The 23,827-nt window shown below is 37.2% G+C and overlaps 1 protein-coding gene across 3 annotated transcripts; it reads left to right on the top strand.

Moving 5' to 3' along the window:
* The first annotated feature begins 1,636 nt into the window (after nt 1-1,636).
* smad4a (SMAD family member 4a) lies at nt 1,637-22,466 on the top strand. Of its 3 annotated transcripts, none has more exons than XM_056240751.1 (12): nt 1,637-1,956; nt 3,329-3,668; nt 5,884-6,058; nt 6,497-6,526; nt 7,602-7,811; nt 12,783-12,905; nt 15,848-15,982; nt 16,808-16,858; nt 16,938-17,121; nt 19,168-19,336; nt 20,186-20,324; nt 21,890-22,466. In XM_056240751.1, exons 2-12 carry the CDS (start codon nt 3,426-3,428, stop codon nt 22,099-22,101), a joined length of 1,671 nt encoding a protein of 556 aa, XP_056096726.1. In that variant the 5' UTR covers nt 1,637-1,956; nt 3,329-3,425; the 3' UTR covers nt 22,102-22,466. The 3 variants fall into 3 exon arrangements, with proteins under 3 accessions (XP_056096726.1, XP_056096727.1, XP_056096728.1); XM_056240752.1 differs by having other exon boundaries at nt 1,638-1,956; nt 15,875-15,982; XM_056240753.1 differs by lacking the exon at nt 12,783-12,905 and having other exon boundaries at nt 1,638-1,956; nt 15,875-15,982.
* Nucleotides 22,467-23,827: the final 1,361 nt, after the last annotated feature.

Below are 23,827 nucleotides of genomic sequence, written 5' to 3'. Positions count from 1 at the left end.
AGAGTGTACAAATTGAGTAATTAATAAAAATAAAAAATATTATTATTATTAATTTTTTTTTAAATATTGCTTTCTTATTGATAATGTTCTCCAGACTGGTGCAATAATTCTTATTCCCCTGAAGAAAAAGAATAAAACTTGGCTTGGATACTGACCATTTCTTCTTGTGTATATGAACATGTTCTATTGAACAGAAATCACATGAATAATCAATATCTAAATTAAACCTCTCTAACACACTTTTAGCTGGATATAGGGGAGCGCGGGCACAACCTAACCCGGGGTTAAATGTAACACGGACCTTTTACATAGTCAGGGTCAAGCAGGGTGTGTTCCCGCTCTTCTTCTCTCGCTGCCAGAACACGGTCTCACGATTCGGGTTTTGACATCATGCAAGTACACTTTTTCATCATACGTTATTTTCCATTTCTGAGTTGTGTGTGTACGTCACCAAATCTAACTCTATTGCCTTCATCAGTGTCTTGTTGGCTAAAACACTGCACCGTTTTGAAACATATGAGCAACTCATAGCAACTGTTAGCTTAAAATATGTGTTACACAGCGGGTTAGTTGTATAACAACCCGACAAGTGCACAAATAATGAAATGAAAACAGGGAGACACAACTTTTCAGGTTTGAGTATTTATTTATTTTGCCACATTTAACTTTGTTGGACTTTCACAAACAAACAATGATTTTTTTCCACATTTGTTTACTATGCATTGATCACTTGTTTATTTATTAAAAAGCCTTTTTTTCATGCAATAAACCCTTTAAAATGTGATTTTGAAGCTCGTTTTTATTAATGCTTCAGTTATTATTAATAATAATAATTTTGCATGCAGCTGCCACACACAATTATAATTCAATAGCAATTACAATATTTGATGATTTTATTTATTTATTGCAAAACTGTGCAGCCCTTTCCTATCTCTCTATCCATGATATTGATGTATAATAGAAGGATGATTGGATGAGGGATGGATGGATGGATATATATATATACAGATGCACAAACAATATCAAACTATACAGATAAAATCGTACTGAATTATGTGTGTTACACACAAGTGTTCGCACTAACCCTTCTCTCTGTTACAATTAACCCCGCATATGGGGTAAGTTGGACCATTCACACTTCTGTCTTTCAGTGCAACTGTACGGAAATGGAAGGTCCTAGAAAACAACTTTAAGTGTTCATTTTGTAGCAGAGATGTGTATGTTGCTTGTGTAAAAATAAAGATTAATCTAACTTAATTATTTTTTAAATAATTGAGCCAAAACCTAAGTGTGTTAGGTTGTCCCCCGCTCGCCCCTATACCATATTAAATTTTAAATGTAACCTCTTTTACTTTATTATTTACACCGTATGCTTCACAAACACACCAAGCTTTATTCCAGTTTATATTTCTATACACTGGTCCACAATGTGCTTTTATGAGTATTAGTAGCTGTTTCACCTGTTAAAATATTCCTAATGTTTATTAGCACAACTGTGTTTCAGAATATCAATGTCTCCAGAAACATGCTGTCTTTAACATAATACATGGCCTCTTTCACAAGGTCTTACAAAATGTATAACTTGTTGAGGTATACAGCATAGCTCGGTGTGTTTTGAGCGGGTTTGAAGCACAGTGCGCATGCGCAGTTCGCCATATTGCGCAGCTGGGCGTGAGAGTGCGTCGAAAACATCGCGGCTACATTGTTTATTTTCGTGGCGCTCAGTGACTGTTTTCACCCGGTTATAAATACTATGCTGATCCCCAGTCTAACAGGGTTATCGCTCAAATGAAGAACTCTTGTCGCTTTAAACCGTTTTAGAGATCAGATAAACGCGTTAGTCCGGCTGAAGTGTGTTAGCGTTACGCGCTGTAGTGCTAGCAGCTAACAAGATTCACATCAAAATCCCCCAAACTGGATACACGAAGACATATTCATTCCCAGGAGACGCAACAGGTATGCACTTTAAACACTCACTTTGACATTTACATGTGTTTTTATCACTCTAGTAGAAGTTACAGTGTGAAGTAAGCGCAGTTCGTGAGCTAGCATGTAACGTTAGCAGGATGTGCTAGCACAGATCTCGGGTTGTTTACATTCTCTTCAGCTCATTTATAAATCACTGTCATCGCATTCACGAGTTCACTGCACATCTCCACATGTGTAAGTCTCTGCACTCTGTCTGGAATCAAGTGTGTGAAGGATTGTTGTGGTGTGAGACGCTTTATCGAATTAAAACATTAGTTTACACGATGTTTGTCCTCAGTGTATTGATAACTTTCTGCTTTTTATGTATTTGGGTGCTTTTATTTGCTTTAAACATCAGGTACAACATATATTTTATATGTTAATATACACAAGTTTATATATAAGTAGTACACGTCAAAAGTTTGGAAACCTTACTTTTTTAATGTTTTCGAAAGACTCTTATGCTCATCGAGCTTGCATTTCTGTGATCAAAAATACAGAAGAAACTGTAATATTGTGAAAATATTATTACAATTTAAAGTAATGGTTTTCTATTTGAATATACTTTAAAATATAATTTATTTCTGTGATCAAAGCTGGATTTTCAGCATCATTACTCCAGTGTCACATGATCCTTCACAAATCATTCTAATATGCTGATTTATGATCAATGTTGGAAACAATTTTAATATTTGAAATCCGCTTAATATATTTTTTATAACCTGGGATACTTTTTTCAGGATTCTTTCATGAATAAAACGTTTAAAAAGAACTGCATTTATTTACAATAGAAATCGTTTTGTAATATACTTTACTATTCAAAAGTTTTTAGGGTAACTTTTTTTGAAAGAAATGATTAATACCTCTATTCAGTGAGAATGTGTTAAATTGATTAAAAAAAGGATAGTAAAGATTTATATCGTTAGAAAAGATTTCCTTTTTGGAATAAATGCTGTTCTTTTGAACTTTCTATTCATCAAAGAATCCTGAAAAATACAATGTATCACAGTTTCAATACAAATATGAACTGTTTTCAACGTTGATAATAATGAGAAATGTTTCTTTCCCATCAAATCATCATATTAGAGTGATTTCTGAAGGATCATGTGACACTGAAGACTGGAGTAATGATGCAGAAAATTCAGCTTTGATCACAGGAATAAATTACACTTTACTAAAATATTTCACAATATTACTGTTTTCTGTAATTTGTGTGAAAAGAAATTCTAGCTTAATGAGCAGAAGACATTAAAAATAGTAATGTTTCCAAACTTTTGGCCGGTAATTCATATATTATGTGTGTGTAATTATTATTATTACCCCTCAATATCTCTCTATTAATCTCCATCCTTCCTCACAGGGCGTGTGAATGGCCGCTTCACTGACGGCAGTGTCTTGCTGAACCGAGTTCAAACGGCACCGGGAGCCTCGATCACTCCGAGGCCGACAACCAGCGCATGATGTCCATCACAAACACGCCCACCAGTAACGACGCGTGTCTGAGCATCGTCCACAGCCTGATGTGCCACCGGCAGGGCGGCGAGAGCGAGACCTTCGCCAAGCGGGCCATCGAGAGCCTGGTGAAGAAGCTGAAGGAGAAGAAGGACGAGCTGGACTCTCTCATCACGGCCATCACCACTAACGGCGCTCATCCCAGCAAGTGTGTGACCATACAGAGAACGCTAGACGGCCGGCTGCAGGTACACACACCTCACACACACCACCAGACAAAAGGTTTGAATCGGTAGGGTTTAAACGTTTTTAAAAGAAGTCTCTTCTGCTCACCAAGGCTGTGTTTATTTAAAAACAAAAAACGTAATATTGTGAAATATTATTCTAGTGTAAATCCGCTGTTTTCTATGTGAGTATCTAGTAAAGTGTAATTTATTCCTGTGATCAAAGCTGAGTTTCAGCATCATTACTCCAGTCTTCAGTGTCACATGATCCTTCAGAAATCACTCTAATATGAGGATCTGATGCTCAAGAAACATTTATGATTATTATCAGTGTTAAACATTTTTATTCAGGATTCTTCAGCATTCATCTGAAACAGAAAGCTTTTGTAACATTAAACACTACCGTTCAAAAGTTTGGGGTCAGTACGAATTTTTTTTTTTTTGGGGGGGAAATAATTAAAATAAATCAATACTTTTATTCATCAAGGATGAATTAAATTGATCAAAATTGACAGTAAAGACATATATAATATTACGAAAGATTCTATTTCAAATAAATGCTGTTCTTTAGAACTTTCTATTCATCAAATAATCCTGATTTCGACATTGATAATAATAATAAATGTTTCTTGAGCATCAGATCCTCATATTAGAGTGATTTCTGAAGGATCATGTGACACTGAAGACTGGAGTAATGATGCTGAAAATTCAGCTTTGATCACAGGAATAAATTACACTTTACTAGATATTCACATAGAAAACAGATGATTTACACTGGAATAATATTAAACAATTTTATAATTTTTTTGGTATTTTTAATCAAATAAACGCAGCCTTGGTGAGCAGAAGAGACTTCTTTTACAAACATTAAAAATCTAATCAAGTGTACGTCAGTGATGGAGTACTCGAGTCCTTATTCTCTGGACTCGAGTCCGACTCGAGACTCCATGCTCTGGACTCGTGACTCGACTTGGACTCGCGGACTGATGACTAGTACTTGGACTCGGACTCGAGAATATATAAAATCGGACTTGAGCATTCATCAAATGAATGACGTTGTTTCTAACTAAATAGGTTATAAAAATTTGATATACAATGTTACACTTTTCCTGTTTCGGGGTCCAAGACCGGCTGTAATCTATTTTTTTTCTCACAGACACTGCTACCGCTCGGCGCTCGCTCTCCTTGCTTGACAACACACTCACTGACGTCACTCACTTTACGCCGCATTCTCGTGAGAGAGATAACGTAACACTCATTTAACACTAGAGAAGTTCCTCTACATCTAATCAGAGATTTCGATTTTGGCACGCTTTGCAGCAGCTGAGCTGAACACTAAGGAGAAAACGTACAGTGACGTGACATCACTGATTTTTAACTGTGCTTTCGTGCTATGGCTGGCGCTGAGCCAAAGTCGGACGCGCTCATCCCGCTTATCATACAATAACACAATTATGTTTATTTTAGCTAACAAACTAGACAGCGACCTTGACTATGTCACACATCGCAACCGCACTCTTTTCCTGCGGAGTTACAACTGCTTATAGCACTGCATTTTCTGTTTTTTGCCGCAGTTACATATATATAGTTTGCTTTTCAAAATTTCAAAATTGTTTTTCTTTTACCATATTTGTCAAGAAGAATGCATTTCTCCTCCTCTGTCCAGTTAGGCTTTCTTTTTTGTTTTCTTTATCCATTCCAGTTGACTGTAAGTAAGTAAGTTTATTACTTACCATTTTTGGACTGATCATCCAAAAATGTATTTAAACAATTAAATAAATATAATCGTGCCACAGCTACAATGATTTGAACTAAGGTCAAAGGCAATTCTAGTGATATATCATACACATTTCTAGCTGCAAGAAAGAGTGCCTGAAAAATGTTGCTTGATTTGGCTTAAGTGTATATAATTTCGACTCGGACACGGGACTCGAGACTTGACTCGGACTTGAACTCCGGTAATGGTGACTCGACTTGGACTCGACTCGGACTCTTCTTTGGTGACTCGGACTCGAACACTGGGACTCGAGACTCGACTCGGACTCGACAGTTGGTGACTCGACTACAACACTGGTGTACGTGCACATGTGTTGTTGAATCAATATTTCAGTCTGAATGTCTGAACTCTAGTCTTCTGTGTGTGTGTGTGTGTGTGTGTGTGTGTGTGTGTGTGTGTGTGTGTGTGTGTGTGTGTGTGTGTGTGTGTGTGTGTGTGTGTGTGTGTGTGTGTGTGTGTTAGGTGGCCGGTCGTAAAGGATTTCCACATGTCATCTATGCACGGTTATGGCGATGGCCGGACCTTCATAAGAACGAGCTGAAACACGTCAAGTACTGCCAGTTTGCCTTTGACCTCAAATGTGACAGCGTCTGTGTGAACCCCTACCATTACGAGAGAGTCGTGTCTCCGGGGATCGGTCAGTGTGCTGCAGTTTATAAGTTGCAGTTGTTTGACGTTGAATAATTGTAAACATAAGGTTAAATGATTATGATTGCTTTAATGTTTGTGATCGTTTTGTTGTTAAAGGGATAGTTCACCCTGTCAGTAATGACTCTCCCTCATGTTGTTCAACCCCGTAAGACTTTCGTTCATCTTCGGAACACAAATTAATATATTTTTGATTAAATCTGAGAGCTGGATCACTCCTCCATAGGCTTCTAAGGGATTGAACTAGAAGACAATCGGATCGATTAAGGTGTTTACATGAAGGCTTTTCAGTGCGATTGAGCCGTCAAACCCATTACTAACGGATGATTTGGTTGCATGTAAACGTAGACAGTGTGATGTTTGTTTTTTAATAGCCTTAAGATCGTTCATTGTGTCCTCATCTATCCTGTATTTTCTTCTAATCTAGATTTATCTGGACTCACACTGTCAGGCTCTGGTGAGTGATATTCTCTTGGAAAAGACTTTCTGGTTGTTTTTGCCGTGTTTTAAAGAGATTTAATTTAAAGTCAACATGAAATCTTTTTTTTTTTATTCATTCCTTGTGGTGCTGACCAAAAATTTTAAAGTCCCCCTGTGGTGTAAATCCAGCGTTTAATGTTGTTTATGTGTCTATGTGGTGTTTTTAATACGCTGTAAGACACACCATGTGTAAGTTCATAAGTCGACAGCATTGCTGAGTATTTTCTGCTTAAAACTGCAGTGAACCAAAGACAGTCTCAAAAACACGGTTTGAAATCGCTGGTGTTTCTGACGTCACAAACGACCTTGTAACCAATCAGATCAACGTGTGATCGTCAACCAGTGGATCTCTGAGCTGAGGGAGTGGAGGCGGGGCTCATTTGTATATTCATAGAACCGTGTATACTAAATGAGGCAAGGGTGTCGAGTTACATTCAAGATATTCCAAGACATGAAGAAATTTTTGTAAATGTAATTTTAGAGATCAAAGTTGAATTTTAAGAGATAAATTATTGACTACAGGGGGACTTTAAAGCACAATATGAGTATATTTATTTAACAATAATATTCCACAGTAAAATTTCACAATTTAAAATGCCAATTTTGACCACAAAAATGTGGGCGGGGCTTGATTGGATGGTGGTGGTTTGCGATTGGCTGATCTCATGTGAGTGACAGGTGGCCCCGCCCACATAATCAGAGAAGAGATGCTGCAAGAGGAACTTATTCTGATTCAAGATTATTAAAAACAATAATAATGTGCACCGATAAATAATTTACAATAAAAGCGATATTACTATAAACACTATAGATAACACATAAAATAATAAGTGCCAATTTTGATTTCATGGTGTCTTTAATGACACAGACAGCAGCAGGTTTATTAGGCTACTGTCACTTTAAGACCGAATGCACTGATCTAATATACCGATACACGTGATTGTTTACCATTCAAAAGTCTCCTTAAAATAACATTACAGAAGTAAAATGTGTTTCATATGCATTTTCATACACTTGACATGGAATGTGTATCTCTATATGATGTCTTTCAGGTCCATCGGGCCTTATGGTGAAGGATGAATATGATTATGAATCGCAGCAGTCTCTGCCCAGCACGGAGGGACACATGCAGACGATTCAACACCCTCCCTCGAGACCGGTGGCCCCGGAGCCCTTCAGCACGCCGGCCATGCTCCCGCCAGCAGAGGGCAGCAGCTCCGCCTCCAGCTCCGCCTTCTCCAACATCGCGGTCGGATCCACAAGTACGACACACACAGTTCCTCAGTATATCAGTTAATCGCATGGGCCATGCTGAAAAGCTTTCTCCTTTGTGTAGGCGTCATATTTAGGGATGCACGGTTTATCGGAATCGGCCGATATATACACTACCGTTCAAAAGTTTGGGGTCGGTACGATTTTAAATACTTTTAAAATAATTCTCTTCTGCTAACCATGGCTGCGCTTATTTGATTAAAAATACTACAAAAATCAGTTATAGTATTAAATATTATTCCAGTGTAAATCAGCTGTTTTCTATGTGAATATATAGTAAAGTGTAATTTATTCCTGTGATCAAAGCTGAATTTTCAGCATCACCAGTGTCAGTGTCTTCAGTGTCAAATGATCCTTCACAAATCAGTATAATATGAGGATTTTGATGCTCAAGAAACATTTATTATTATTATCAATGTTGAAACAGTTGTTGGTCTGTCAGTTGTACAGTTTTTCTTCTTTTTTTTTAGGATTCTTTGATGAATAGGAAGTTCAAAAGACTTTTGTAACATTATAAATGTCTTTACTGTCACTTTCAATCAAATTAATTATTCCTTGATAAATAAAAGTATTGATTTCTTTCCTCCAAAAAAAAAAAAAAAAATTCTCACTGACCCCAAACTTTTGAACGGTAGTGTATGTTCATTTTTTACAATATCGGCCCGATTTTCTTATATATTAAAGCCAGATAAATAATGTATTCCTATTACTTCAGATGCGCACTGTTCAACATTAAGGTTTTGAATTACTTGAAATATGATTGAAATCACTTTAAAAAAAGGAAAATACAGTTCAGTGCAACATGTGGAGCGCAGGTCTGTCAAATCGGCTACATAACATTATAAGTATATTCCTCAGTATATCAGTTAATCGCATGGGCCATGCTGAAAAGCTTTCTCGTTTGTGTAAGCGTCTTATTTAGGGATGCACGATATATTGGTATCGGCCGATATATGTTCATTTTTAAAGGATTAGTTCACTTTAAAAAAAAACTTTTGCTGATAATTTACTCACCCCCATGTCATCCAAGATGTCCATGTCTTTCTTTCTTCAGTCGAAAAGAAATTAAGGTTTTTGATGAAAACATTCCAGGATTTTTCTCCATATAATGGACTTCAATGGGGTCCAAACGGTTCAAGGTCCAAATGACAGTTTCAGTGCAGCTTCAAAGTAGGGGTGGGCGATATGGCAAAAATATCATATCACGATTTTTTTCAGGAAAATCACGATTAACGATTTTATCACGATTCTTTTTCATGTTGGTTTTACTATTTTGCAAGTGACTGAGCATTACAGCCAAACTAATGTCCCTATTTAAAAAAAAAGCCTTATAGGTAACAAAAGAAAAAAGAATGGCAGACATTTAGGCCAAAGTGGCGAAGATAAAAATCTTTATCATTATTTTCTTTGTTATTAAGAATTAGGAATACACATTAAGCATACACAACTGAATATACAAATGAAATAAACAGTGCTTTATTTTTTCAGCTACAGTAGGGGTATTTAACAGTAGCATTAAAGAAAGTAATTAGGCTAAATGAACAAACACGAAAATAAAACACAACATAGACTTCACTGTATAAATTATACATTGATTATTATTAAAGCTACTACTAAAGTTCTCAGTCAAGAGCAGTGAGTGATTTCCTCTTTGCGTTTTGTTGTTTTATTAACATTAAAGGGATAGTTCCCCCAAACATTTTAATTGTCATCATTTACTCTCTCAAGTTGTTTTAAACCCGAATAAGTTTCTGTTGAAAAAAAAAATTATTTGGAAGAAAGTGGCTAACCAAACAGTTGCTGTACTCCAGTGACTTCCATAGTATATATGTTTTCCTACTATGGAAGTCAATGGGGACCAGCAACTGTTTGGTCCCACATTCTTCCAAATAACTTTTATTTTCAACAGAAGAAAGAAATTAATACAGGTTTGGAACAACATTAGAGTGAGTAAATAATGACAGAATTTTTATTTTTGGGTGAACTATCTCTTTAAGGACAAGAGGCAGCTTGTTTACTAACTGGCTACTGTCGCTTTAAGAGCTGCACGCGACGCGTCTAATATACACTCATTTGACAAGCAGATTTTCTCTCATTTTTTTCCTGTTTGCTTTCACTTTAGACATAACCAACTTTGTTTATGTAAACCTTGAGTGTATTTGACAATATTAGCGCAATAAGACTCGAAAGATAACTTATAACGTAGTCCAGTAAACAGACGCTGTTAGACAGGCTTTTAGTGCCCGTGTGCTTCGGGTGTATGTGCTCAGAAAGCACACGTCAGAACAGCGCATCAGCAGTGAATTACATGTTTAACCAGCAAGGCTTTAAAGCACATGCAAATAATGAACTTCTGTGAACTGCAGTGTCCCGTTCCTCTGCGTTAACATCTGTTGTATGTTGAGACGGAGCTCGGCGCCAGAACTGCAACTGATAAAATGCACGATACTACGATATTTCTTCAAAAGCAGATCGTGGAGACATTTTAATCGTCCACGATCAAAAACCGTGATATCGCACACCCCTACGATAACCGATAATTCTTTATATTTGAAAGCCAATAACCGATATATTGGTCGTAAATCTAAATGTTTTATATAATTTTTGAGAGCCTGATTACAAAAACAAAAGTCTCATCATTAAAAGTCACGTCCCAAACACACAATTACGATGTTCTCATTATAATGTTATGTAGCCGATATGACTGCGCTGCACATGTTGCACTGAACTGCATTTGGCTTTTTTGAAGTGATTCCAATCATGTTTCAAGCAGTTCATAATCATCATGTTGAACAGTGCGCATCTGAAGAGTCTCAGCTGAAGGATATAATACATTATATATCGGCTTTAATAGATCGGCCAAATTTTCTTATCGGGCCGATAACTTTAAAGGATTAGTTCACTTTAAAAAAAACTTTTGTTGATAATTTACTATACGATACCAGATGATGAATAAGGGTCTTATCTAGCAAAACGATCGGTCATTTAAAAAATAAATAAAAAAGTTTAAGTTTTAAGCACAAATGCTCGCCTTGCTCTGTTCTGTGATGCGCGTTCGTGACGTCACGTAATACACAATTACGTTGAAAAGGTCTCACAGAACGGAGCAAGGCGAGCATTTGTGCTTATAAAACTTTAACTTTATTTATTTTTGAAATGACCGATCGTTTCGCTAAATAAGACCATCATCATTCATCGTCTGGTATCGTTTAAAGCCCTTTGAAGTAGGGGTGTGCGATATCACGGTTTTTGATCGTGGACGATTAAAATGTCTCCACGATCTGCTTTTGAAGAAATATCGTAGTATCGTGCATTTTATCAGTTGCAGTTCTGGCGCCGAGCTCCGTCTCAACATACAACAGATGTTAACGCAGAGGAACGGGACACTGCAGTTCACAGAAGTTCATTATTTGCATGTGCTTTAAAGCCTTGCTGGTTAAACATGTAATTCACTGCTGATGCGCTGTTCTGACGTGTGCTTTCTGAGCACATACACCCGAAGCACACGGGCACTAAAAGCCTGTCTAACAGCGTCTGTTTACTGGACTACGTTATAAGTTATCTTTCGAGTCTTATTGCGCTAATATTGTCAAATACACACAAGGTTTACATAAACAAAGTTGGTTATGTCTAAAGTGAAAGCAAACAGAAAAAAAATGAGAGAAAATCTGCTTGTCAAATGAGTGTATATTAGACGCGTCGCGTGCAGCTCTTAAAGCGACAGTAGCCAGTTAGTAAACAAGCTGCCTCTTGTCCTTAAAGAGATAGTTCACCCAAAAATAAAAATTCTGTCATTATTTACTCACTCTAATGTTGTTCCAAACCTGTATTAATTTCTTTCTTCTGTTGAAAATAAAAGTTATTTGGAAGAATGTGGGACCAAACAGTTGCTGGTCCCCATTGACTTCCATAGTAGGAAAACATATATACTATGGAAGTCACTGGAGTACAGCAACTGTTTGGTTAGCCACATTCTTCCAAATAATTTTTTTTTTCAACAGAAACATTTTCGGGTTTAAAACAACTTGAGAGAGTAAATGATGACAATTAAAATGTTTGGGGGAACTATCCCTTTAATGTTAATAAAACAACAAAACACAAAGAGGAAATCACTCACTGCTCTTGACTGAGAACTTTAGTAGTAGCTTTAATAATAATCAATGTATAATTTATACAGTGAAGTCTATGTTGTGTTTTATTTTCGTGTTTGTTCATTTAGCCTAATTACTTTCTTCAATGCTACTGTTAAATACCCCTACTGTAGCTGAAAAAATAAAGCACTGTTTATTTCATTTGTATATTCAGTTGTGTATGCTTAATGTGTATTCCTAATTCTTAATAACAAAGAAAATAATGATAAAGATTATTATCTTCGCCACTTTGGCCTAAATGTCTGCCATTCTTTTTTCTTTTGTTACCTATAAGGCTTTTTTCACTTGCAAAATAGTAAAACCAACATGAAAAAGAATCGTGATAAAATCGTTAATCGTGATTTTCCTGAAAAAAATCGTGATATGATATTTTTGCCATATCGCCCACCCCTAGGTTATCGGTATCTACCAAATTTTTCATATCTGTGCATCCCTAGTCATATTCTTCATCGCTGTCTAATAGGGCTGGGCGCTATGGCCGGAGAGGTTCAGTGTGATTACATGATTACATGAAAAATCATGAGCCCCGCCTCCACTCACTCACTCAGCTCAGAGATCCACTCGTTGTTGATCACACGTTGATCTGATTGGTTACAAGGTAGTTTGTGACCATGTTTGTGAACTTTGTTCGTGCAACTCAAAAGTCATTTGCAGTTGCTGAAATTTGTATATATTATGAGTTAAAACACTGGCATAGTTATTAAAGCACCTGTGCTGTGATGCACGCTTGTGGTCCTGTCACCCAGTCCTAGTGTTTAATGGTGTGTGTGTGTGTGTGTGTTGATGTGTGCATGCCGCCTCTCTCCCCAGCTCAGCCCGGTAGTGTTCTGACAGCAAGCCATAGCAGTGAGAGTCTGCTGATTGCATCTGGGACAGGGCCGGGCTCTCAGCAGAACGGCTTCCCGCCAGGCCAGACCTCCACGTACCATCACAGTAAGCCATCAGTGAACCTCCACCCACTGGCTATAGGGTTGCAACGGTATGAGACTTTCACGGTATGAAAAATATCACCGGATATGGTATTAAAGGGCTGGTATAATGCCCTTTTCACAAGATGTAAAATTAGTCTGATGTCCCCAGAGTGTGTGTGTGAGGGTTTAGCTCAAAACACCCCACAGATATTTTTATATAGCATGTTAAAATCGTCACTTTTTGAGGGTGCGCAAAAACACACCGTTTTTGTGTGTCCCTTTAAATGCAAATGAGCTGCTGCTCCCAGCACAGGGGGCGGAGCTACAACAGCTGGTGTCCTTTTACCTCACACACTCACACACACACTGAAGATTTCAAAAACCTTTAGCCTTTTATGTTCAAACCGGAGTCAGACAAAGATGGAGAGACTCGAGAAGATGTGACAAACATTTCTGATGGTTAGTTGATGAATTTATGTAGCTTATGTGTAGTTATCTTCTAGTCATTGATTAGCATATTCTGTCATGATCATCTATAAATCGTGTTCCTGGAGGCGGGGTTTATGTAAATGTTAGGGTTGGTGATGTCACTAACCGGGAGGAAGCTCGTGTAGTTCTACCAGCCGTTTGTTGTAGTCCTTAAAAAGTGATTTCTGTAAAAGCACATCTCTCCCTTTGCTCTGAACTTTAAGCGTCGTAACTTTGCAGATGTAGTTTGTGCTCAAACAGCAACATTACACACTCACTACAGCTAGAACAGTGAAATCATAATCAACCGCCGCTTTCAACAATCAATACTTATCAGTTAAAAATGACCCTCAGATTAATAAAAACAGTTTTTTTGGTGGAACAAATGCTTTATTATAACAAACTTGAAACCATTTATCAACTTATTTTTATCATTAATAATTTATTAAATTGTTCTAGCCTATATGGATCTTATTCAGAATTTTTTTGATGATTTAACACAAATATATGATCAAAAACGGTGGCAATCATAAAACTAACATTTTAATTGTATAACTTTTATCCTTTTATTTTTTTGGCAAAGAGTTCAACAACAACTAAAACATGGACAAAAAATTATATTCCTTAATGTTTAAATAAAGTGTATTATCATTGTTGTTATAATTATTATTTTGAGAAGTACAATAGTAATATATTTGTCAATTTCTAAACCAAACTTTTATTTTGACAAACATCTAAGTATTTCAAATGTCTTCATGCCAGCTTGAATGTAACTCGACACCCTTGCCTCATTTATTATACGCGGTTCTTTGAATATGCAAATGAGCCCTGCCTCCACTCACTCACTCCGCTCAGAGATTTGCACTGTTCTCCAATATAAGCAAACATGTTCGATGCGTTTCCTCCTTTTGCGTCCACATTTTTGCGAATTAAATATCTATCCTCTTGGACAACCACATCTAGTCTTTCTACAATCTAGTCTTTCTACAATCTAGTCTTTCTACATCTAGTCTATCTACATCTAGTCTTTCTACATCTAGTCTTTCTACATCTAGTCTATCTACATCTAGTCTTTCTACATCTAGTCTTCCCATACTGCAAATTATAACTTCTTTTCGCTGTACGCAGGTTGAAAGTCTAAGCAGTCAAGTGGAAAGAAGTTGCATATGTGATTTATTTTTCCCAATATTACCGTAGATAAGCAAACGTGCACAATATGATAATCGTACATGTTCATACCGTGATATATCATCATACCGTTGCAACCCTGGCTCCTTAAAAACTCTTAGTCTGATCAAATTTAAGATCATAGAAGTCTTAAATATCTTAAATGCTGTAAGAAACGTCTTAATTACAAGAGGTCTTAGATTTGGGGATGGAAAAACACGATATGGCTTATGCGATGATGTAAATGAATGTGAGCACTGCATGTTTCAAAGTAAAAATGGTTTGTTCACCACTCATTCATGACAAGTGTTTGCTTTGATCCGTTGATGAATTATGACAATTATGTTTATATGATACCTGACAACTCGTCGCCCATCAGTGAGGAAAGCTTACATGGCATCATCTTTTCACATTACCTCTGTATAATGCCTAATAAAGCTTTGTTTGCAGAGGTAACCATTACCATAAGTTCCATAAGCACCATTTTTGTTCAGACCAATGCGAAGATAGAATATTTTTATGCAACTTACATGCAGTGTTATACATTTAAACCAGTGGATTGTTTAGAAAGTCTTTTCTGCTCACCAAGGCTGCTTTTATTTAATCCAAAATGCATTATAAATGTCTTTACTGTCACTCTAGATCAATTTAATGCGTCCTTGCTGAATGAAAGTATTAATTTCTTTCAAAAACAAAAAATTCTTACTGATCCCAAACATTTACAAGTGTTTAATGTTCTATTTCAGATAAATACTATTGTTTTGAATTTTCTATTCATCAAAGGATCCTGAAAAAAACTGTTTTCAACACTGATAATAATCATAAATGTTTCTTGAGCATCAGATCCTCATATTAGAGTGATTTCTGAAGGATCATGTGACACTGAAGACTGGAGTAATGATGCTGAAAATACAGCTTTGATCACAGGAATAAATTAGACTTTACTGTATATTCACATAGAAAACAGCTGATTTACAGTCTAATAATATTTTGTATTTTTACTGTATTTTTGATCAAATAAATGCAACCTTGGTGAGCAGAAGAGACTTTAAAAAACATTAAAAATGTAAAAAACGATTGTGTATAATGGTTTAAAGGCTGAAATGTGAGTTTTTTATTTATTTAAATGTATTACTCGACCTGTAAAGTTGTCTTTACGGTTTAAGATGTCATCATGAACATTGATCTACATCCCCTCCCCAATATGGTATTCATTTAATTTGTCCAGGTCTTAAAAAGCCTTAAATTTGATTTCAAAACCGAAAGCTTTTCAGCATCTCCTGCTTCCAGCACATTCAGGCACGAGTAAAGTCTGCTTGACGACCGCAGGTCCGGTGTCTCTTCTTCTGTCCACAGACGCCACCTCCACCTGGACGAGGAACAATAACTTCCCTCCCAGCGTTCCTCACCATCAGAACGGGCATCTCCAGCATCACCCGCCCATGGCACATCCGGCACACTACTGTGAGCAGCTCTCGGCCAGCACTACACCAGATCCGAACACACTAGTGTTGTCAAAAATATCGATATTTCGATAAATATCGATACTGAAATATCTGAACGGTACCAATACTAATTTCCCAAAGTATCGATACTAGCCGAGCAGTCACTTTCACTTCTCTCCAAAGGCACGTTGACAAACACCACACGTGACGCACTCGTCTCATTCGCTCTGGTTAATATTGTGGCAGTTTTTTGGTATCGAATATCGATATTTTTCAAGGTATCGTATCAAAGTTAGAAATTCTAGTGTCGTGACACACTAAAACACACTCAGACCAAACACTATTCAGACACCTTTACTCACAGTATCTGTTTATTCGATATAGTTTAGCAAATGGTAATAAAATACGAATTGATATTTGACTGGTTTTGTCCGTCCTTCTGTTAGACTCTCACACATGAATTATGTTGAATATCTGTCAGCTGGTAAATTTAACTACACAATTAGATAATACCAGTTTAGCTCAACCAGTGACCAAGCAATGCTTCATGTTCTTCAGTCTGTGTGTAAAAAGAGCATTAGCAATTAAAGAAAACACACTTCAGCAGAACATCATCAGCTCAAAGTGGAGGAATCATTGATTTTTGGTCCCAAATTTTTACTGGTAGACGCTTTATGAAGAATATTTAGGTATAATATGTCACATTTGACTTTATTTTGCTCTCCTCACGTACATAAGTGAACTATAGTGTCCTGCACACACTAGGGAAAAAAATATATCTGGTGTCTGAATAATTTTTGGTTTGACTGTATGCACTTTCTCATAATCTTAATCTTCTCCTCAGGGCCTGTTCACAGCGAAATCGGGTTTCAGCCACCGATATCCAACCATCCTGGTAAGAGTTTCACTCTCTTATGATCATATTCCAGTCATAATCATCATCGGATGTCTCATGATCTTCTCGCCTCGAGCAGCTCCTGAATACTGGTGCTCCATTGCTTATTTCGAGATGGATGTTCAAGTGGGCGAGACGTTTAAAGTGCCCTCCTCCTGCCCGGTCGTGACGGTGGACGGATACGTGGATCCCTCAGGAGGAGACCGCTTCTGTCTCGGACAGCTCAGCAACGTCCACAGAACAGAGGCCATCGAGAGGGCGAGGTAGCACAGCAATCGGCACTGTTGTAGATGTCTGATTACAGTGGGGGTGTAACAAAGTGTGACCCTGGATCACTAAACCAGTCACGAGTCGCACGAGTATATCTGTGGCAATAGCCAACTATACATTGTATGGATCAAAATTATGTCAAAAATCATTAGGATATTAAGTAAAGATCATGTTCCATGAAGATATTTAGTAAATTTCCTACCGTAAATATATAAAACATTTATTTTTGTGAGTGAATGCTGCATAATCGTGAACATAAATGCACAACTTTAAAGGGGATTTTCTCAATGTTTTGATTGTTCTGCACCCTCAGATTCCAGATGTTCAATAGTTGTATATCTGCAAAATATTGTCCTATCATAACACACCATACATCAACGGAAAGCTTATTTATTTAGCTTTCAGATGATGTATGAATCTCAATTTCAAAAAATGTACCCATGTGACTGGTTTTGTGGTCCAGGGTCACATATATCGCAATACAAAAATGCATCATAGCTATTGACAATATGTATTGAGAATAGTTCACCTAAAATAAAAATTCAAGTTTTCAGAGTTTTAGTGTCAGTACTACATTAAACTGCTATATATAATGTATAATAATGCGATGGGGGAATATTTGTGGGTCCTGATAATGCCAGATGTCTGATGTTACCAGTAAAAGTGTCCGACATTATTTTAAATTAGGGCTGTAGTCAACCAAAGAAATCCTTAGTCGACCAAAGTCCTGTCCTGAGCAACGATCAGTCGACTAAAAAAATAAAAATAAAAAAGACGCGATGTTTTGCATTTTGATTGAACATTTATTAAACAATTGTCATATAGCATTTATAAAACAACAACGAAAAAACATCAATAATACATAAAACTATAATACGGTAATAATACAATTCTTTGAAAATGAAGTGATTTTTTTTAACTGCAAAGTGAGGAGCTCTGTCCTAGGTCTATAGTGACAGTCACAATCGCGCACCTGACCACACCACACGCTACACAAATATATAACTGCTAAAACTGCCAAATAATGACAAATCCTAACAAAAGCTCTCGTTTATACAGGCTGTATATTCTTTACGTTCAAAGCTATGGGTTAACTTTTGTCCAGCCGATCTAGGCGTTTTAAAACAAACACAAAAAAGCCAAATGGCCTAAAAAACAATCCTAATAATAATAGGCTGTATAGTAGGACCGCATATAGGTTTATTTTCGTTTTGTTACATTATTTAGGCTATTTTCAAACGCGTCAAGTGTACAAATAAAAACAAAAACATAAGAAAACACGATCTGTTGAGTCAGCATGATAAAGCCGTTAAAGGGCCTGCTCACATATCGCGTCTTTTGCACGCTCAAGTTCGTTATTTCAAATGTAGGCGCGCGGTATGCGCACTCATAATTGAAGCGACGCGCTCGTTTGTTCCAAGCGCGCCCGCGCCGCAGCAGCAGTGCAGCCACAGGTGCGGTTCCCGTGTGTTCTGCGTGGTGCGCTAAACTGTGGCGCTGCTACAAAATAGCCTAAATTACAGCATTTAAAGTTGGGGATAAAACAGGCTAATTATATTTAAATACAGTAATATATAACTGCTTATAAAGGAATAAATATCAAGGAGTAAATCAATGAAAATTTCTTTCTATTGGTAAAAAAAAATAAAAAAAATAATGCAACTGGTCGACCAATGAGAATGTCAGTCGACCAAGACGGCATCGACCGATAAGTCGACTAAACGACTAAAGTTGACAGCCCTACTTTAAATATATCTAGTCAGTGACAGAGATCAAGCATATTCATCTACAATAATTCAGTGTTTTCATCTTCAGAATCATGAATATTGTTGTTCTGGTGTCTCTATTGTCCTGTATTGGGTTCAGCACCAAGTCCATCCTATTCATTTACACACACAATGTAACATCAAATTTAGCATTTTAATCAACCGTAAGTCTTTTATCATGTCTTGGAGTATCGCAGTAATATGGTATCGTGAGTTCAGAATCGTTACACCTGTATTGATGACTATTGGAGCTGATCTGATGCCTGTTTCCAGACTGCACATCGGGAAAGGCGTCCAGCTGGAGTGTAAAGGTGAAGGAGATGTTTGGGTTCGCTGTCTGAGCGATCACGCCGTGTTTGTCCAGAGCTACTACTTGGACCGCGAGGCCGGCCGCGCTCCTGGCGATGCTGTGCACAAGATTTACCCCAGCGCATACATCAAGGTGAGAGGAACGTCTGCTTTAAACCTTGAAAGATACGTTTAGGTAGTTTTGAAAATTTAGTTTTGCATCTCAGGAATAAATAGCATTTTAAAATAGTCAAACCAAAAATTATTCAGACACCAGATTATATAATTTGGGATATTTTTTTACTAGTGTGTGCAGGACACTATAGTTCATTTGTGTAAGTGAGGAGAGCAAAATAAAGTCAAATGTGACATATTATACCTAAATATTCTTCATACAGTGACTACCAGTGACATTTATACAAATTTGGGAGCAGAAATGATTCCTCCACTTTGAGCTGATGATGTTCTGCTGAAGTGTGTTTTCTGTAATTGCTAATGCTCTTTTAACACACAGACTGAACAACATGAAGCATTGCTTGGTCACTGGTTGAGCTAAACTGGTATTATCTAATTGTGTAGTTAAATTTAACAGCTGACAGATATTCAACATAATTCATGTGTGAGAGTCTAACAGAAGGACGGACAAAACCAGTCAAATATCACCTGATCTGAGAACTGAGTTCTGCTCATGTTTTATTACCAACTATAGTGAATAAACTGTGATAATGTGAGAAATGTTGAAGGTGTCTGAATAATTTTTGGTTTGACTGTAATTTAAAATATTTAAATTGTAATAAAATTTCACTATTTTTACTGTATTTTTAAACAAACAAACTTTTTATCTTTCAAAAACATAAAAAAGTCGATGCATTGTGTGTGTAATAAGTGATGCGCGGGTCGGCTTTTTGCCCAACCCGCAGGTCCCGCTTTTATGAAATTATTTGGGCCGCCCCGCACCACTGTATCTATTTTTACAACCCGCCCCGTTGTGTGTGTCCTACAGGTGTTTGACTTGCGGCAGTGCCACCGGCAGATGCAGCAGCAGGCGGCCACGGCTCAGGCGGCGGCGGCGGCTCAAGCGGCAGCAGTGGCCGGGAACATCCCCGGACCCGGGTCCGTCGGAGGAATCGCTCCTGCTATCAGTGAGTCTTCACACACATACACTCCAGAGCTGTGGTTTCAGGTCACAAACTTGGAAACTCGATCGTTTAGTCTCATACCTACAGAACCCCTAATCTGAAAAGTGTAAACTGTAGGGATGCACGATATATTGGTCACTATATCAGTATCGGCCGATATATGTTCATTTTAATATTATTGTACGATATATCGGTCACTATATCAGTATCGGCCGATATATGTTCATTTTAATATTATTGTACGATATATTGGTCACTATATCAGTATCGGCCGATATATTTTCATTTTAATATTATTGTATGATATATAGGTCACTATATCAGTATCGGCCGATATATGTTCATTTTAATATTATTGTACGATATATTGGTCACTATATCAGTATCGGCCGATATATTTTCATTTTAATATTATTGTATGATATATAGGTCACTATATCAGTATCGGCCGATATATGTTCATTTTAATATTATTGTACGATATATTGGTCACTATATCAGTATCGGCCGATATATGTTCATTTTAATATTATTGTATGATATATAGGTCACTATATCAGTATCGGCCGATATATGTTCATTTTAATATTATTGTACGATATATCGGTCACTATATCAGTATCGGCCGATATATGTTCATTTTAATATTATTGTTATCGGCCTGATAAGAAAATTTGTCCGATATATTAAAGCTGATATATAATGTATTATTTCCTTCAGCTGAGACGCTTCAGATGCGCACTGTTCAACATGATCATTCTGAACTGCTTGAAAAATATTTGGAATCACTTAAAAAAAAGCTAAATAAAGTGCAGCGTCATATCGGCTACATGAAATTATAATGAGAACATCATAATTGTGTGTTTGGGACGTGGCTTTTAATGGTGAGACTTTTGTTTTTGTAATCAGGCTCTCAAAAAAATGATATAAAAATTTGGGTTAGATTTATCGGCCGATATATCGGTTATCGGCTCTCAAGTATAAAGAATTATCGGTTATCGGCCAAAATTTCCATATCGGTGCATCTCTAGTTACGACACTGTAAAATCATTATTGCGCATTATCTTAGTCTTGCATTATTGCTCATTGTCTTGCGCAAACTTAACTTAGTTTTAAGAACATTATCCCTGCAGATCATTACAGTAATGTTGTTTCGACAGGTGTGTGAAGATCCATAAAACAGCTTACGATTACTATTTACTCTGTTTGTGATAGTTTTATCGGTAACACTTTACAGTAAGGTTCATTAGTTAATGTATTAACTAACAGTGAGCAATACAATTGTTACAGTATTTATTCATCTTTTTTAAATGTTAGTTAATAAAAATACTGTTCATTGTGTGTTCATGTTAGTTCACAGTGCATTAACAAATACAACCTTTGATTTAATAATGTATTAGAAAATGTAATAATTAATATTAACTAAGATTAATAAATGCTGTAGAAGTATTGTTCATTCTTAGTTCATGTAACTAATGAACCTTATTGTAAAGTGTTACCGTTTTATGTTATATGTGTGACGAGGTGTCTCTAATTGTGATGTCGTGGCTTGTGTTCGGCACCGCTAGGCTTGTCTGCGGCGGCTGGCATCGGTGTGGACGATCTCCGCCGGCTCTGCATCTTGCGCATGAGTTTCGTTAAAGGCTGGGGCCCGGATTACCCCCGACAGAGCATTAAAGAGACGCCCTGCTGGATCGAGATCCACCTGCACCGGGCCCTCCAGCTGCTGGACGAGGTCCTGCACACCATGCCCATCGCCGACCCCACGCCGCTCGACTGAGACACGCCCCCGGGGGTCAGAGGTCAACGCCACACGGATGCACACGCATCCATTTCATTGAAAGATTCAATTTGTTTTTTGTTTTTTCATTTTTTTCATTTCACCTCTTCGACCCCAGTAACGCCGTGCAGAAAGTGTTCCAGCAGCCAAATTTATCATCTCAAACGTTTTGCATGAAAAAGACGTGAGCTCCTCAGAGGTGCATGCTGGGATTGGGTTCGGTCTTCAAAAGCCGTTTTAATGAATTTGTTTCCAGACATTCTCTAGCCTGAAATGGGTCTAATTCCCAGAGTCTCACAGGCTGAACGTTTGACAGGTCGTGCAGAAGTTTCTGTTAAAGCGGTTCGGATCGCATGTACATAAAACATCAGCTTTCTTTAGAGCTCCAAGCTAACCATCATAGCGAAACGGTTCGGCTAAACTCACACATGCACCAGCTTTATTTGTGTTCTTTCCTTTTTCTTTTCTTTTAGCCAAGTACATGTACTAGCACTTTCTTTTTTATTTCCAATTTCTCTTTGCAGCTTGTGAATAAACAAATATCCTGCACCTCTTTTACAAACATGAACACGTTTATGAATCGGACTCAGTACTACGATGTTTGTCCTTCATTATTATTGGTTTAATGCAGCAGATTTAATGGTTAAAGGTCACAAGGGCTCCATTTGACTCATGATGATAATGCCTTTAATAGGAAACTGATGCATTAACAACTTTATACCATTAATCTCTGATGCCCGAGAATATCAGTTTTCATATAGTAAATGACGGTCATGTTTCGATATGAGATGAACTGGAACCGTGTGTTTTGATGTGAACATTGAAAGCCACATGACATGAACATTATGGAAAAATAAGTCAGTATTATTCAGAGCTTGTGTTGTTCTCTCTGAACCGACAGACGTGCTCTGGAAGCGGTTCAGCCGTGCATGTGTCGAGATCTGATGGCCGGTTCATACTTCTGTTGAGCCTGATTTCATTTCACTGTTTGAAAAGTAATAGGAAGGTTCTGGAATGGAAGATTCCTCAAATAACTCGTACTTTTAGCAGTTTATCAAATACAGAATGCTATTAAAATTGATTTTGAAGTCTTGTGTATTTCATGTGACATTTATTCATTTTCACAGACACGCTTTTTGCACGTTTTAGAGCAAAAATCATTAGAGACAATAATCATTAAATCCACAATATGTTAAATGAAAGTTCACATTTTCATCTCATTATATATGCATTTATGTGTAAAAAATACACATAAATGCATATATATATGCGTTTTTTTATTGACTCAAATCAAATGTAATGACAATATCAGTTAATAATAATTTAATTTAGTGATTAATTTATGGGTTTCTTGTATTATACTACTCTTGCGTCTCTGCATGCCTATATTAGTATTCATGTAGTGGGAGTGGGCTGTCACTTTAACACGTCATTACGAAACAATTGTTGATCTGCAAGTGGCTGGACAATAAGGACTAGTTAACGTGCTTCCTGGTTAATTGTGGGTAACCTACGTTAATTTTTAGCTAACAAGCCTCACTAATTAGCCTCGCCTCTCCTGAGGTCACGTGTCTCGCGACTCTCGCCTCAGTGAGTCGCGCCATTTCTGTCAGACGCGCGACAAAGAAGTTCGACAGGATTTTCATTGTAGAAATCGGCTTAATCATCTAATCCGGTAAGTAAAACAAATTCCTCTGATATCTAATAACTTTATTATGAAAGTTGA

The sequence above is a fragment of the Rhinichthys klamathensis genome, unplaced genomic scaffold, assembly GCF_029890125.1.
Source record: "Rhinichthys klamathensis goyatoka isolate OS25496 unplaced genomic scaffold, OSU_Roscu_1.1 h1tg000611l_1, whole genome shotgun sequence".
In the NCBI taxonomy this organism is placed as follows: Eukaryota; Metazoa; Chordata; class Actinopteri; order Cypriniformes; family Leuciscidae; genus Rhinichthys; species Rhinichthys klamathensis.
Note: the sequence above shows the minus strand (reverse complement) of the source record. Positions and strands in the feature narration are given on the sequence as shown.